This window comes from Dermacentor andersoni, chromosome 4 (assembly GCF_023375885.2).
Source record: "Dermacentor andersoni chromosome 4, qqDerAnde1_hic_scaffold, whole genome shotgun sequence".
Lineage (NCBI taxonomy): Eukaryota > Metazoa > Arthropoda > Arachnida > Ixodida > Ixodidae > Dermacentor > Dermacentor andersoni.
The window spans coordinates 49,384,172-49,397,741 of record NC_092817.1 but is presented as its reverse complement, the minus strand read 5'-3'; the positions used below and the strand labels follow the sequence as shown (position 1 = coordinate 49,397,741).

General features: G+C 41.2%; 1 protein-coding gene across 2 annotated transcripts; it reads left to right on the top strand.

Annotated features, from left to right (window-relative positions):
* Positions 1 to 3,282: 3,282 nt before the first annotated feature.
* MED18 (mediator complex subunit 18) lies at positions 3,283 to 11,319 on the top strand. 2 transcript variants are annotated; one of them, XM_050184245.3, is made up of 7 exons: positions 3,283 to 3,594; positions 4,043 to 4,109; positions 4,348 to 4,470; positions 5,742 to 5,820; positions 7,295 to 7,381; positions 8,561 to 8,607; positions 11,183 to 11,319. In XM_050184245.3, exons 1-7 carry the CDS (start codon positions 3,417 to 3,419, stop codon positions 11,229 to 11,231), a joined length of 630 nt encoding a protein of 209 aa, XP_050040202.1. In that variant the 5' UTR covers positions 3,283 to 3,416; the 3' UTR covers positions 11,232 to 11,319. The 2 variants fall into 2 exon arrangements, with proteins under 2 accessions (XP_050040202.1, XP_054929685.1); XM_055073710.2 differs by lacking the exon at positions 4,348 to 4,470.
* Positions 11,320 to 13,570: the final 2,251 nt, after the last annotated feature.

Genomic DNA, 13,570 nt, shown 5'->3' with positions numbered 1-13,570 from the left:
CCCATCATGTAACTCGCAGCAGCTCCAGTCAGGCATGTAGTGGCACAAGTTGTGGCCTGGTAACACTGAGAAGACTGTATGTGTGTGTGATGTTATGTGTTCGAGTTCATGCAGCAGGTGCTAATGGTGCTAATGGCACTAATGGCGTCTGGATTGTCACCTTCTCTCATTTAGCATTATATTGAGTTAGATTGCTTCATTGCAGTCTTTGATGAGATATGTGAAACCTACATGATAGGATTGTGGCAAAGAAAGGTTGTGAGCCAACATGGAAGGGTGCTAAGGGGTGATTGTGTTGCTGGAGCCAGCAAGTACAGGCATCAAGAACAACAGTGTTGGTTGTGAGAAGCCGTAGCTGTTGATATTTAATTTTCTGTGATGTTGTTCAAGAAATTTTCTTCACATGGTCTGAGGATGCTGGTCATAAATCTGCACTTTAGCACTGCATACTCAGTATCACTGCTCATTTGCTCGGCTCAGAAAAAAGGTAATTCTGAGAGGTTCCTAGGCTGCAACAGTATATATTATACACTGCAGCTATTCACTCAAGTGGAATAATGACCTTAACACCATACCTAATTTAAGGGGCACTTCATGCTTTGCTTGCAATGTTTTGAGTTTTTAATTTAGTCTTGTTTTATGATTACACATGTGAATTATTACATGTGTAGCAGTAAAGTGAAAATAATCATAACTGCCGCGCATCTTGTCTACTTGAATCCTCTCGCAGATAAGCAGGAATTGTCAATCTATATTTACAACTACTTCATAAGGAGGAGCTTATGCAATTTTCTGTCATGTTTATTAAAATTGCTTTTCTCATGTTAATACGTTTCTTTGCAGTGCAATATCATAGAATTATGTACGGTGTTCTATTTTGTTTAGTTTCAAAGCCATGCTCTCTTTGAAGTGGAGGCAGGGCCAAAGTGATACAAGCTGGTCATTATATGGAGTGGTAGCTTCTTGTCTTTTTACCAAGCTCTGGCCAAGGGGTTTTTTTTTCTTGGCGGGATGTCACAGAGACGTGCAGTTAGATTTACAGCCACAGCTGTGCATTTGCTGAGGGTTCATGAATCATTTTGCTTTGTTACAGTGCCTCTTTTGCTTTAACATGTTACATGCTTATTGAAACATAGAAATGTGATCACCGTGAGGCGCTTCTGAAGTGCCAGGGCAATGCTTGTTCAAGAAAACTACTTGTTTAGACAGTATGTTGTGTGAGGAAAAAGGTCAAAATTCCCAAATTGTGCCAGGATATCCTGTATATTTATACCACTATTTTCATAAGCTGCTTACTCATCGTTACATAAGCTTGGGACATTTAGGAGCGTGCACTTATACACATGCTTTCGTTTCATAGAAAAGTCAGTGTGCCATCACTCTACTTCTCACTTGTGTGCAGTTCTTTTGTTTTGACTTACTGGCATAAGAGATGCCTGGCATTTCCTGCCCACATTTTTTTTTACACCTAGTTGTGGTGGTACTTTTTGTTGGCTTGCATGTTTAGAAGCACGCAGTATATTAATGTTTTGCTAATGTCTTTCATGCATATATATCGTGCATACAGTTATCTTTAGAAATTGTTTCGTTTAGAATTTTGTTATTTGTTCACGTTTCTTGCTACCCAAGTTTATTTCTGTTCATAATAGGATGCAAGGCTGTTGCTATGCACAGTTTGCAAGGCTGCAGCTGTGCAACCATGTACTGGTCATGAGTATAGTCAGATATTGTTTTTGACTTGATTGTTTCGTTTAACTAGACTATGAAAGTGTTCTATAGTGCTAATTTTTTATTATTTCATTCTTTTTTTCGAAATTTTTGTCTAGGATTTATTCCCATTTTCAATGTTGATCTTCGCACTATTGCTGTGTTCAGATTTTTTTTATTGTTCAGATTTTCTTGTTGCTTTTGAGTGTTCAAAATCTTTGCGGCTGTTCACCGTTGTTGCATTACTTGTAACCTAGTTAAAATTTACCAGAAGCCCTTGTGCCAGTCAGGCTTTGGGTGTTAACTACTAGTCGTTTCAGTTTTCTTGGGTCTATGTTCATCAAAACTTTTGTGTGTGCAAGAAGAAATAAATGCGAGCACTCTGTTTCAATCGTCATGTTTTTAAGCGCACCAAGGAGTGTGAATGCATCTGCGATATTTATATTTTTCAGTGTGCAGGCACATGGAAGTAGAAAAATTAAGACTTTCTTGAGGCCCAGTATGTTGTGTGTCATTACATCCAGCCAGAGTTGCTCTTTATTGAGAGGCATAAATTTTGGCTGGAGTGTGTGTGTGATTGACATGCTACTCTGTGTAGGGTGGAAGCAGGAGATCAAAATATTCTCAAAGAAATTGAAATTGCATGAGAGAAACTGATGCTTATTGGTAAGGAAATGGGAAAAAGAGAAATTTGGTATTTCTGTCAAATCAAATGGTAGGAGAAAAAACTCAGCCTATTGCACCTTTATGGGTAAGGCATGGAACTCAAGACGTCGCATAACCTCAGAGGAATGTGAAAAGTCTTCATTTGGCACTCAATACCAGATCATCACATGATGTGGAGCATTAAAGTATGTTTTCCTGTTTCTGATGAACCGCAACTGTTGCAGCAGTAATAGATGGTTAACCCTAGGAAGTAGACACAACTTTTTGTACATCCCATGTTCAGTCTATGTGGATGTTGAAGCATGTGGCTGACAGAAAAGCAGTTGCGCAAGTCTTGTTTGGTAAACTACCTGCCAATAGTTTTACTGATGAAGCACTACACTCCAGATGCGAGCTCTCCTTGAATGAGCTTTTACTCGCCATGATTAAAGCTGTCAGTTTAGTTTACAAGGTTCTTCTAAAGTTCCTGTAATATGTGAGCATTTCCGAGCAGCTTCAATGCAAACGAGTATTGGGAAGTAATATAATATACGGATATGGGATACGTGGAAAGACGGCAACACAGGCGATCTGTAAGTGGCAGTCCAATTGCAATGTGGTTTGCAAAGAAACAGCTGGTCACGGCATAGGGTAACCGTTTCTGTATAGCTTGCTATAGGCTATTGTAACGTAACGATTAACTCGCAGCGAGTCTCATAGAATTCAAAAGCTCGCGCCTTGGAAATGGGGTGGAAAAATGTCCGTTTCAACACAAGTGACCAGCTTGTTTACAATTAAAATACATAGATGAACTGAAATACTAACGTTATAATAATGTGTGCGGTCGCACAACTAAAATTAGATCTATACTAATCTATAAACAAAACCTCTTCAATCCGGGCAAAGCCGCCAAGTCTAGCCAGGTTAGTGGCGAACATGGCGGACATGATGGCGGCAAAGTTTGTTGTCTGAATGAAGTGATGTGCTCAGCAAGCCTCCATTAACAAGAAAGTGTGTTCCGACAGCTTTTTCACTTAACCAAATTAACGCCTGATTTGCCGAATATGGAAGGCACGCCACCCGCTGTTCGTCGTGGTCTCGTGCCTCTGCAAGAGTACCTGTTGCAGGGTAGCATTATGGACGGCGCCTGCGAAGTGCTTCTCCACAGGCTTCGAGGACTCTGCGACAACTCGGACTCGCCGATCGAAACATTTCAGGACTACGAAATGGTTTTTCAGATAAGTGGGTACATTCTTGGACTTGCTGCTGTGATATTAGCTGCATTAGCCAAGTGTTTTGGGACGTTGTTCTTGCCTTAGTGAGAACTGCTAAATGCCGAAACTCCGAAAAGTTTAGATGTACAACGCAGATCTTTCATAAAAGATCGGCACGCATTCTGGTCAGATGGATCTCTTGTGAAAGGGATCGTACCTGCTAGATGCTGTTTTGTGGTTCTTTAGTTTGTGTGCGTATGTGTGTTGTCTCGAGGAGCAGTTTACCTTTACGTATTCTGATCGAACAAACGGTTGGACTAAATTATATGGTGACTGCAAAGGAACCCCACACAGCGCCCTTATTGTAAGCCTTCCCTCTCGTTTTCTTCTTTCCACGATTAATAAAATGATATACCTGAAGTATAATGCGTAGATGTCTCATGCATTTTCTATCATCAACTTCATGATCTTCGCAGGAGGTCCCACAGGAACACCGCTCTCTGTGAGAGCAAGACAATCACTTGATAGCCCACAAATGCCATGGTAAGTACGGCGACCTTGATTGCAGTTTCTTTAGCGAACTAGTCATTTCTATGTAGCTGACAAAATAAACAAACCGAATGTGCAAAGGGAGTAAACTTAAAGCTTTCAATCTCGCCTGGGGCAGTGAGGTTAACTGGCATTCATTGTGACATCCCTTGAATGCTTAAGTTACTAGACGCTAAACGTGAGAAAGGTAATGTTTCGAAGAGAATGTAAAAACGTGCATTTTCCTTTCCAGGCATCTACGCTACTTGGGGCAACCAGAAGTTGGTGACAAAAGCAGACACACTGTTGTGAGAAGCTGTATAGATGTCAGCACATCCAACAATGTTGTGAACTTTCTCAATGAGATGGGTTTTCGGTTAGCCATCATTTTCATTTTTAATCATGTAAATATGTATAAACATCACACATACACAAAGAGAAATAAATGGAGACCATCAACTGTCCCTTGAGAGGAACACCACACCCACCTGCTTCCACAACACTATGTTTACATGTTTGTCCTTCCACTAAAGCAAGTCATGAATTTGTACTGGCCATGAATGAATTTGTAAAGCATGAATGAATTTGTACTGGCCACAAGGAATTGCACATCTTAATAGCCTCATGTTCTCAAAGCCCACAGTGTCATTAAGAACCAACTTTGTGTTGCAGCCAGAATACTAGCGGGATAATTCAAGCTAAGCAAGTTGACAGAATTACCTCATTGTCTAAGCTGATTAATAAAGACGTTAATAGTTTCTTTAACCAAAAGGTGTGATTTGCTTGACTGACGGGAAGGATGGGGGGGGGGGGGGGGAGGGAGAGAAGAGGTGCATGGGGACAAGGAATGGTTCCTCTTCCAGTCTTCTTATCTTCACAGTCAATCAAGCATACCAGAAAACCAGTTTACTATCCCATATGAAACTTTCTCCCCCTCCTGCTATAATCAAGAACTTGGTAAAGAGCTGCACCCGGCCACTATCCATCAGTATCAGAATTTGTGCTTATAAGATACTAAGTATAACAAAAGCATTTTTTTAATTTTATAAATGTGAGTGAAATTCCAGATGCCTTTTCTGTAATTGCTTGTTAAATTAAGGTAACATTTTGTTTTTCTTCTGAAATTAATTGCTCATGCAAGTGATTCTCCAAAGGCGTCATCCTGGTAAAAAAAAGAAGTACAAATAATAATGATGCAAGTGTTAGTAAAACAAGAAATCCATTTTGGATATCTGTTCATCTTGTCCTGTTCTGTTTATGAACCAGCAGAATGCCTACATTAACTGCATGCCAAAAAACTTGTGCGAAGCTTGATCCAACATTCAGTGAATGGTAATGGTGGTTACTTTAGTCAGGTGGGTGGTAGATGCCATTCAACTTGTGTTTATTCCATAGAGAGAGAGAGAGAGGGCAAAAGAGTTTAATGAAAGCTGGTGATGGGGGGTAGGGGGGGGTCAGCCCTGATATAAGTTTATTCCATGGATATATGACCTGCTCGCAACCCTATGAATCATGATTTCTTTGAGCTCAAAATGTCCTTTAGAATACAGAAAATGGTAATGATACACAGGTGAAGCTCACGAGGGTTTACTGTAATTTGACACTAGACACTTGTGCTAACCTAACTTACTGTCTTCTTTTTTTCAGGTTAGATTTTGAATTTGTGCTGAAAGGACATATGTTCCAAAAGGGACGCATGAAAGTCATCGTTGCCAAGGTGTTCCGAGTAAGATATGCCAGTAGAATTTCTATAATAGCAAACAGCTCCTTTCCTGTTTTCAGCTTACTGCTATTGTTTCTCTTCACCTGTAAATTTGATTTAATTGGGAATGCAGTAGTAGAAAGTAGCAATATTCAGGATACACATTGAACTAGTATAGAAAGGAACACCTAATTTGTATTCCAGACGATTAAGTAGTCTTGCTTCCTCTGGTGGAATAAAAAAAAAATGCAGATCCAATGCATATCTTAGAATCTATGTGAAGCAGTCCATAAAATGCAACAAATTTGCCCATTTTATTCCTGCTTCTTTGGCATAACGGAAACTAGTGCATGCGCATGTGTTCTCACACACCTGTGCTATACAGTGTGACACACGCTGCGATTATCTCAAAGAGCCAGTTGGTGTTGACACAGTATAAGTACTACAGGGCAGGTAATTCAATTTTAGAGCACAGCTCTTAGGCGCCCATTCCTGCAGTGAGCGTCAGTGTTGTCCCTCATAACTGAGCGAATGAACAGAGCAAAGAATGAAAGCAAACGCGAAGCGCAGCGGAAGGTGAAAGACTTTGATAGTTAAGAGAGCATGAAGAAGAAGGCGGAGGAAGAGGGTATGGCGAAAGCGTGATAAGAAAAGCATAGTGCTGCACAAGGCAGGCTTTGTGGCGTTTGTATGGAAACAAAGTGCTGCATGAGTGGAGGTGTGTCTGCAGCGGCTGCTATGAATCACGGCCACACGTCACCCATGCACCGCCTGTCGCGATCTCCTGATAAGCGAGGCAGTTGCGTCACACATTGCTCCGTTTGCAATGTGCCGCACGAGACGGATTGTCTACGCCAGCCAGCATATCACGAAATCAATGCACGTACACAGCTGCTCTCAAATTTTGCATTAGGGAATATCGCAATTGTCGGTGAACATTTTTTCCTTTTTCTTTTTAAATGTGAGCTGTTCGGCAAGACAGTAGCAGTACCCAGCAGCCATAGTGAGAAAAGTTGGGAGTGGTTGCAAAAAAAAAAAGAAGCTTCACATTAAAAGTGATTGATTTGTAGATTTTTAAATCGTAACGCAACATATGATGGGCTATGAGAGATGCCACAGTAGAAGGCAGCAGATTAGTTTTGGCTGCCTGGGGTTAATAACATGCACCCAGATCAGGTATACAACCGTTTCTGTGTTTATTCCGCATTAAAATGAGGCTGCCGTGGCCAACATTGACACCCGTGCCCTCATGCCCGGCAGCAAGATGTCATAGCCACCAAGCCACCACAATGGCAATCGAAAAGTATCGCAAAGCTCTTTGAGGAACATTACTACTTAGCATGCACCAGCAAGTCATTTACCAATGCTTACTTCTATAGCTGTTGTTGATTGAATATCAATTTAGTGCAAACATGAAAATTATGCGACCACTCAGCTAAGGATGCAGTTTCTGTGTGCCACAAGCTTTATGCAGCCGTCCTTATTGTCTTGCCTACAGCTGGTTCAGCAAGGGAACCCTGAGAGCATAGAACCAGTCTCAAACTCCCACATCATCGAGCTGAGTGTTCTAGCCCCAACAGGGCAGGTGAGAAAGTACCCTTTCTTCTTGGGATGTTTCATCTCATAGTGTGCATGTTTTTCATGCAGTGCTAGTTGTATTGATATCCTGCATGCTCCTAATGTGAATATAATGTATAGAAACGGCGGGAAAGCATCGTACAAAACACTTTTGTGTTTTTCCCCATTGCTTATTCCGTTTTGTAAGCTTTACCATTACAAGGTAGGTGCTTAATTGTGCTAGCTGCTCTTTTATTTGTCCTTTTCATCAACTGAAAGCTTGAAAGTAGGCCTAAAGCATAAATCATGAACTACAGCACACACAAAAAAAAGGACAAGAATGAAGTCAACACAGCGCTGTAGTTAATAATGGATTCACACAAACTCGTTCGGCTTTCAATTCTAAACATAAAAATGCTTTAGATTTGTTGCCTCCACTTAGCAATTGGTTACATGACTGGAACATAAGCATAGAAGCATTTATTGTTTATACTATGCTCGCATTTGTTATGCCATCAATTGGCACCTGTCACATATTTATTATTGAGCACATTACAACAGCTCCTTCATTGTAATGTCAGCACACTGTCATGAAACAATCTCCTTTGGATAGCTTTGTATTAGCTAAAAGGAAATGCATGTTTAGTAGAGAACAAAAGGTTGCATAATATTTGTCACTGTCTTTCTATAGATATATGGTGCTACATCACTGCATCCATAATGCTAGATTACTGCTAGCACAATAAAAGGTTGCATGCTAATTCAATTGACTTGTAGTATATGGCTTATTTCTGCCTGCGCCGTGGAAGTGGTGTGTGACGCTCAGTTTAGTTATGTCACATGCCACCTATTTGTGGTAGACACTTCACACAGCATGAGAACAGAAAGAAGGTTGAGGCTGCACATCGCATGTGTGTACTGTACTCTTTCATCATGTGCTGGTTGCATGTCTAAGCACCTGCAGTAACCATGCTATGACCTCTATATTTTTTTATCTACCTGCCACCACAGTATATTTGTTTTACTGCAACTCAGTTCCACTCTCACCAAGTTCCTTTTTGTGTATCAGAGAGTGCCACATACATGTCTGAAATAGTGGGGCTGGGAAAGCACTTCTTCCTTTGTCATTTCCATATTAGAAAGTTATTATTTCATGCATTTGCACATGCCATCTTGCAGAGACCTTACACATTCTTACTTCTTGCAGGAATCATTGGGCGATGAGATGAAGGCATTTGCAGACCAGCTGAAACCGTATCCTTTTTTGGTTTGAACCTATAATCATTTTGGACTTGCTCTTTGTCCAATCGCCTCTAAAGGAACACCAGAGCAAAAAAATTAAGTCAAGCAAAATTTAAGCTTGATCCAAAGAACCTGTACAGTACCCAAACCAGAAATGATACCTCCATTCAAATTGTAATGAACAGGTTAGAGAGGCTCCTTCTATAAATGAAGTTAGAAGGGCATTGCAACACATGAAACGGGGAAAAGTGGCAGGAGAAGATGGACTACCAGTCGATTTAATCAGAGATGGTGGAGACATGATGCTTGAAAAACTACTGGCCCTTTATCCGCACTGCCTATCGACTTCCAAGGGTCCCGGAAAACCGGAAGAATGCCAACATTATACTAATCCACAAAAAGGGAGACGTTAAAGAATTGAAAAATTATAGGCCCATTAACTTACTTCCAATGTTATATAAAATATTCACCAAGATAATTCTCAATAGAATAAGAGTAACACTGGACTTTAGCCAATCAAGGGAACAGGCAGGTTTCAAGAAGGGATACTCTACAATAGATCACATCCATGTCATCAATCAGGTAATCGAGAAATCCGCAGAGTACAATCAGCCTTTCTATATGGCTTTCATGGATTACGAAAAGGCATTTGATTCAGTTGAGATACCAGCAGTCATAGAGGCATTACGTAAGCAAAGAGTACAGGATGCTTACGTAAATATCTTGGAAAGTATCTACAGAGATTCCACAGATACCTTAATTATCCACAAGAAAAGTTGTAAGATACCTGTAAAGAAAGGGGTCAGACAAGGAGATACAATCTCTCCAATGTTATTCACTGCATGCTTGGAAGAAGTATTCAAGCTATTAAACTGGGAAGGCTTAGGAGTAAGGATCAATGGCAAATATCTCAGCAACCTTAGATTTGCAGATGACATTGTCCTGTTCAGCAACACTGGGGACGAGTTACAACAAATGGTAGAGGACCTGAACAGAGAGAGTATAAGAGTGGGGTTGAAGATTAATATACAGAAGACAGATAGCGATCAATAGCCAGGCAAGGGAACAAGAGTTCAGGATTGTCAGTCAGCCTCTAGAGTCTGAAGGAATACATTTACCTGGGTCAATTACTCACAAGGGACCCTGATCATGAGAAGGAAATTTACAGAAGGATAAAAATGGGTTGGAGCACATTCGGCAGACATTGTTCGATCCTGACTGGAAGCTTACCATTATCATAAAAAGAAAGGTGTACAATCAATGCATTCTACCGGTGCTGACAAATGGGTCAGAAACTTGGAGACTGTCAAAGAAGCTCAAAAACAAGTTAAGGATCGCGCAAAGAGCGATGAAACGAAGAATGTTAGGCATGTTGAGAGACAGGAAGAGAGCGGTGTGGATCAGAGAGCAAACAGGGATAGCCGATATTCTAATTGACATGAAGAGAAAGAAATGGAGCTGGGCAGGTCATGTAATGCGTAGGTTAGATAACCGGTCGATGATTAGGGTTACAGAATGGGTGCCAAGAGAAGAGAAGTGCAGTTGAGGATGGTAGAAGACTAGGTGGGATGATGAAATTAAGAAATTTGCAGGTACTAGTTGGAATCAGTTGGCACAGGACAGGGGTAATTGGAGATCACATGGAGATGCCTTCGTTTTGCAGTGGGCATAAAATAGGCTGATGATGATGGTGATGATGATGGCTAAAGAACAGAAATGTGAGGGAGAAGATCTGCCATTGCTGTGAAGCTCCAACTGCTTGTGATAGCAGAAGTATAGGAATTGGTTAAATTTTGTTGGGAGGCATCGAAGCAGCTGCTGTTAATGGTAGCAATGTGGCAAGGCACAATGTGTTCCCCGGAATCGGTCAACAGACTGCAGTCTCTGACACCATGTTAATCTGTAACCATTTGATGAGCACGTTACTTTTCACATCACAAGCACATTTTGTTGCAGCTTGTGTGGGTGAATAATGAAGAGCAAAATAGTGTATGCACTTGTTTACATAAATAGTTTGCATTTAATTCAGACCTGCAACATATGTTTGGTAAATGTAATTATTACCTACAGTGGTTGCTCAGAATCTGCGGTGTTTGTTAGGCTGCTGATGAAGTTGCAGCTTTGACACTTAGCATATTTAACAGGGATAAGCGGGCTAGTTGGTGGTCGTTAATGGAATGCATCATGTAACCGCACTGAAAAACAAGGGACAAGGAAGGAACACACAAGACAGGCGCGGAACTTCAACTGTATGCATTCCATTGACACTTAGCCACAGTGGATGCAAAAACACAAACATGCAAAGGGTAAGATTTAATCTAAAGCACTTCCATTCCCCTTCAGTTAACATCATCTCCCACTATCACCAACATTTCTAATCTATGTATCTCAATGCCTTCTGCTTGCTCAATGACTACGGTTGATCAGGGAAGATTGTTCCGCAGCATAGGTGTTGTGCTGTAACTTCAAAGAAAACATTTAATTGCCATAAGTTGAGGTTTATAACTCTAGGACCACTTAATGCTCAGTGGGGAAGAAAAATAAAGATTACTGCTTTCTATAGTGGCTTTCCTGACTCTTTGTTCAGCCTTGTAGAGTTGGAGAAGATTGATCACACAAGACTTCAACATATTTAACACCGGTGATTGAAGCCTACAGCTATTCTCACTACCCTGTACATAGACTTTCATGTGCATAATAAACTTTCTTACAATGTTTGCTGTACTTGGCCTCTTGCATAACATTTTCCAAGGTTATCATTCTAGTGATATCAAGCACAGTCTTCCAAGCCTTGCTTGGTTGGCCAAGGTGTAATCTGGGCCAATCATTGATTGCCTAAGTACCATGGAGCCTACGGCAGGAGTGTGAGAAAAGAGCGCTTAATAAAAACCCAATGTACACTGGGCTAATGACCTCTTCGTGCAGCAGTGAGAACACGTACATGGCCTATAGCTGAAAAAAAAAAAAAATCACAATCTCGTCAGTCTAAGTAGACGGTCTGAAATTGACTGCATTGCAGCTTGCTCACAATCGAAGCGCTGGGTCCAGTTATCAATTGTTGTCTGCATGTTTAAACCCTGAAGCAATACAGCTTTATTGTGCGACTTGCAGTCTGCATACATTTGCATGGACACATTTTCAGAAACATACTATACATATATTTCTTTTAACTGTTACGACCCTGACATTCACCTTGCATTATATTTCATAGAAAGATGCTAGTAATACAAGGCTAAACTTTTTTTTCAATTTCCCTTGAAAAGGTATGTCATATGCTCAGCCACTAGGCAACCGAGGTATGCGAGAAAGCTAGCGTTAAAATTGCCCCAACACCAAGACATTGATGGCATCCTCAGCCATCACAATTTGTGAAATGTACATTTTGTGTCAAATGAATGCAAACTTTATTTTACTTAGGCTTTATAAATAAAAAATGAACCCACATTTCAAAGAAAGCAATGTGAAACGATTTATTTTGTTTCTGAGGTACCATACCTACAGTTCAAACGGGCTAACTGTAGTTTTCTGAAAGGATGACACTGAATGCCTGCATTTCAGATGCGGCCGTCTTTCACAAACGTGTGAGGCATGCATTTACCTTTGATGCAGGAGGCGTACTGCATATGTAATGGATAATTGTACAATATATCCACTTCATATGCAAGGGCATGAAAGACCTGGGCATAAACTGAAAACCAGCAAGGTTGCGAAAGTGAGAAAAACCTCAAAGTGGTGCTTGCACCACCTTGGAATCACAAACCAGTATGTCTGCCAGCTGAAGGCACAGTACTCAAATATACTAGGATATTGACCCTTTTCACGGGAGCTCTCGTGGGCGTCGCCATGTTTGATCATGTGGTGATGCGTCCATTGCTTGCCTCAGCTACCTCCACTGCATCTCTGTTTACAATGGATGTGCACGAGGCCCGGTGCAGCTCTGCAATCACATTTAAGGTGGATATTGTAGACAATGATCGGGTGGACGACACGAAGCTTTGGTCACAGCTTTAAAGGACATGCAAGCACCTTAGGTGCTCATTACGCCTTGTGCAAACAGCGTGAGCCACCTATATGGTGCTTGTATTAAAAGCGGGGCTAGAAATGTATTCCAAACTCTCCGCTTTTGAATTAAATCAGGATAGGTGGGTTTCGCTCTTTATTTGGCAATCACTTTGAACTAGCAGCTTGTCATGTTTTCAGCTGACTCCATAAAGCTCTTCGGTGTGGTCACGATCCGATTGTCAATTATCCGCCTAAAGGCTTGCAGGTGTGCTCAGTTGCGATACGTTTTTCTTGCTGCGCACAAGGGCTTGGAACATAGAGGCATAGATGATCTGTACTTTGCAATAGATTTGTAGCAAAGACATCACATCGCTAGTCACTCGCTTACTGTGTGGACTGTTGCAAAACGCTCAGCTTCGAACATTCACGTGTAGTTGGTGTAGGTGTAAGTCGGTGGGTCACCCATGCTTCAGTGCAGATTTAAGAGCGAGCCCATTCATTTATTCTTGATATGGTGGGCATGAGTTTGTGTATGTGTTGGGTGAATATATGTAGACTGAGTGTGAGAAACTTACTATGCCAGGAATCAGTGCTACTCCCTTTGTCACTGTGTAACGAGCGACACTCATTTTTGCCAATCTTTCGTGGTTTAAGTCCCTTTTTTGGAGGTTAGCGATACAATGTTGGTGGAAGAGCGAGTTTCTTTATCATCCAGGATAGCTGTGCACTGTGAATGGTGGCTGGCAACATAGGCATTCCTTATGTAGCAACGGTCCGTGGACTTAGTCACATGTATTCTTTTCATTTTCTAATACGACAGTCACTATTTTCGCAGACAGCCACTGCACACGCCTTCACTCTACCGTTCCCCATTTTGCAGCATGAATGGAGCACAATGCATTAGCAAGCACTCGGTTGCATTTCCGACGGTTGATCGCACAGTAGCTGGGCAGACACTGTAATGGTTTCACAT

Bases quoted from the DNA above. Each gene is read 5' to 3' on its own strand.
- MED18 (XM_050184245.3), top strand. From the start codon at position 3,417: ATGGAAGGCACGCCACCCGCTGTTCGTCGTGGTCTCGTGCCTCTGCAA. The intron at 4,471-5,741 runs GTTAGCCATCAT...TCTTTTTTTCAG, and splicing joins CTCAATGAGATGGGTTTTCG to GTTAGATTTTGAATTTGTGC. The intron at 7,382-8,560 runs GTGAGAAAGTAC...TACTTCTTGCAG, and splicing joins TTCTAGCCCCAACAGGGCAG to GAATCATTGGGCGATGAGAT.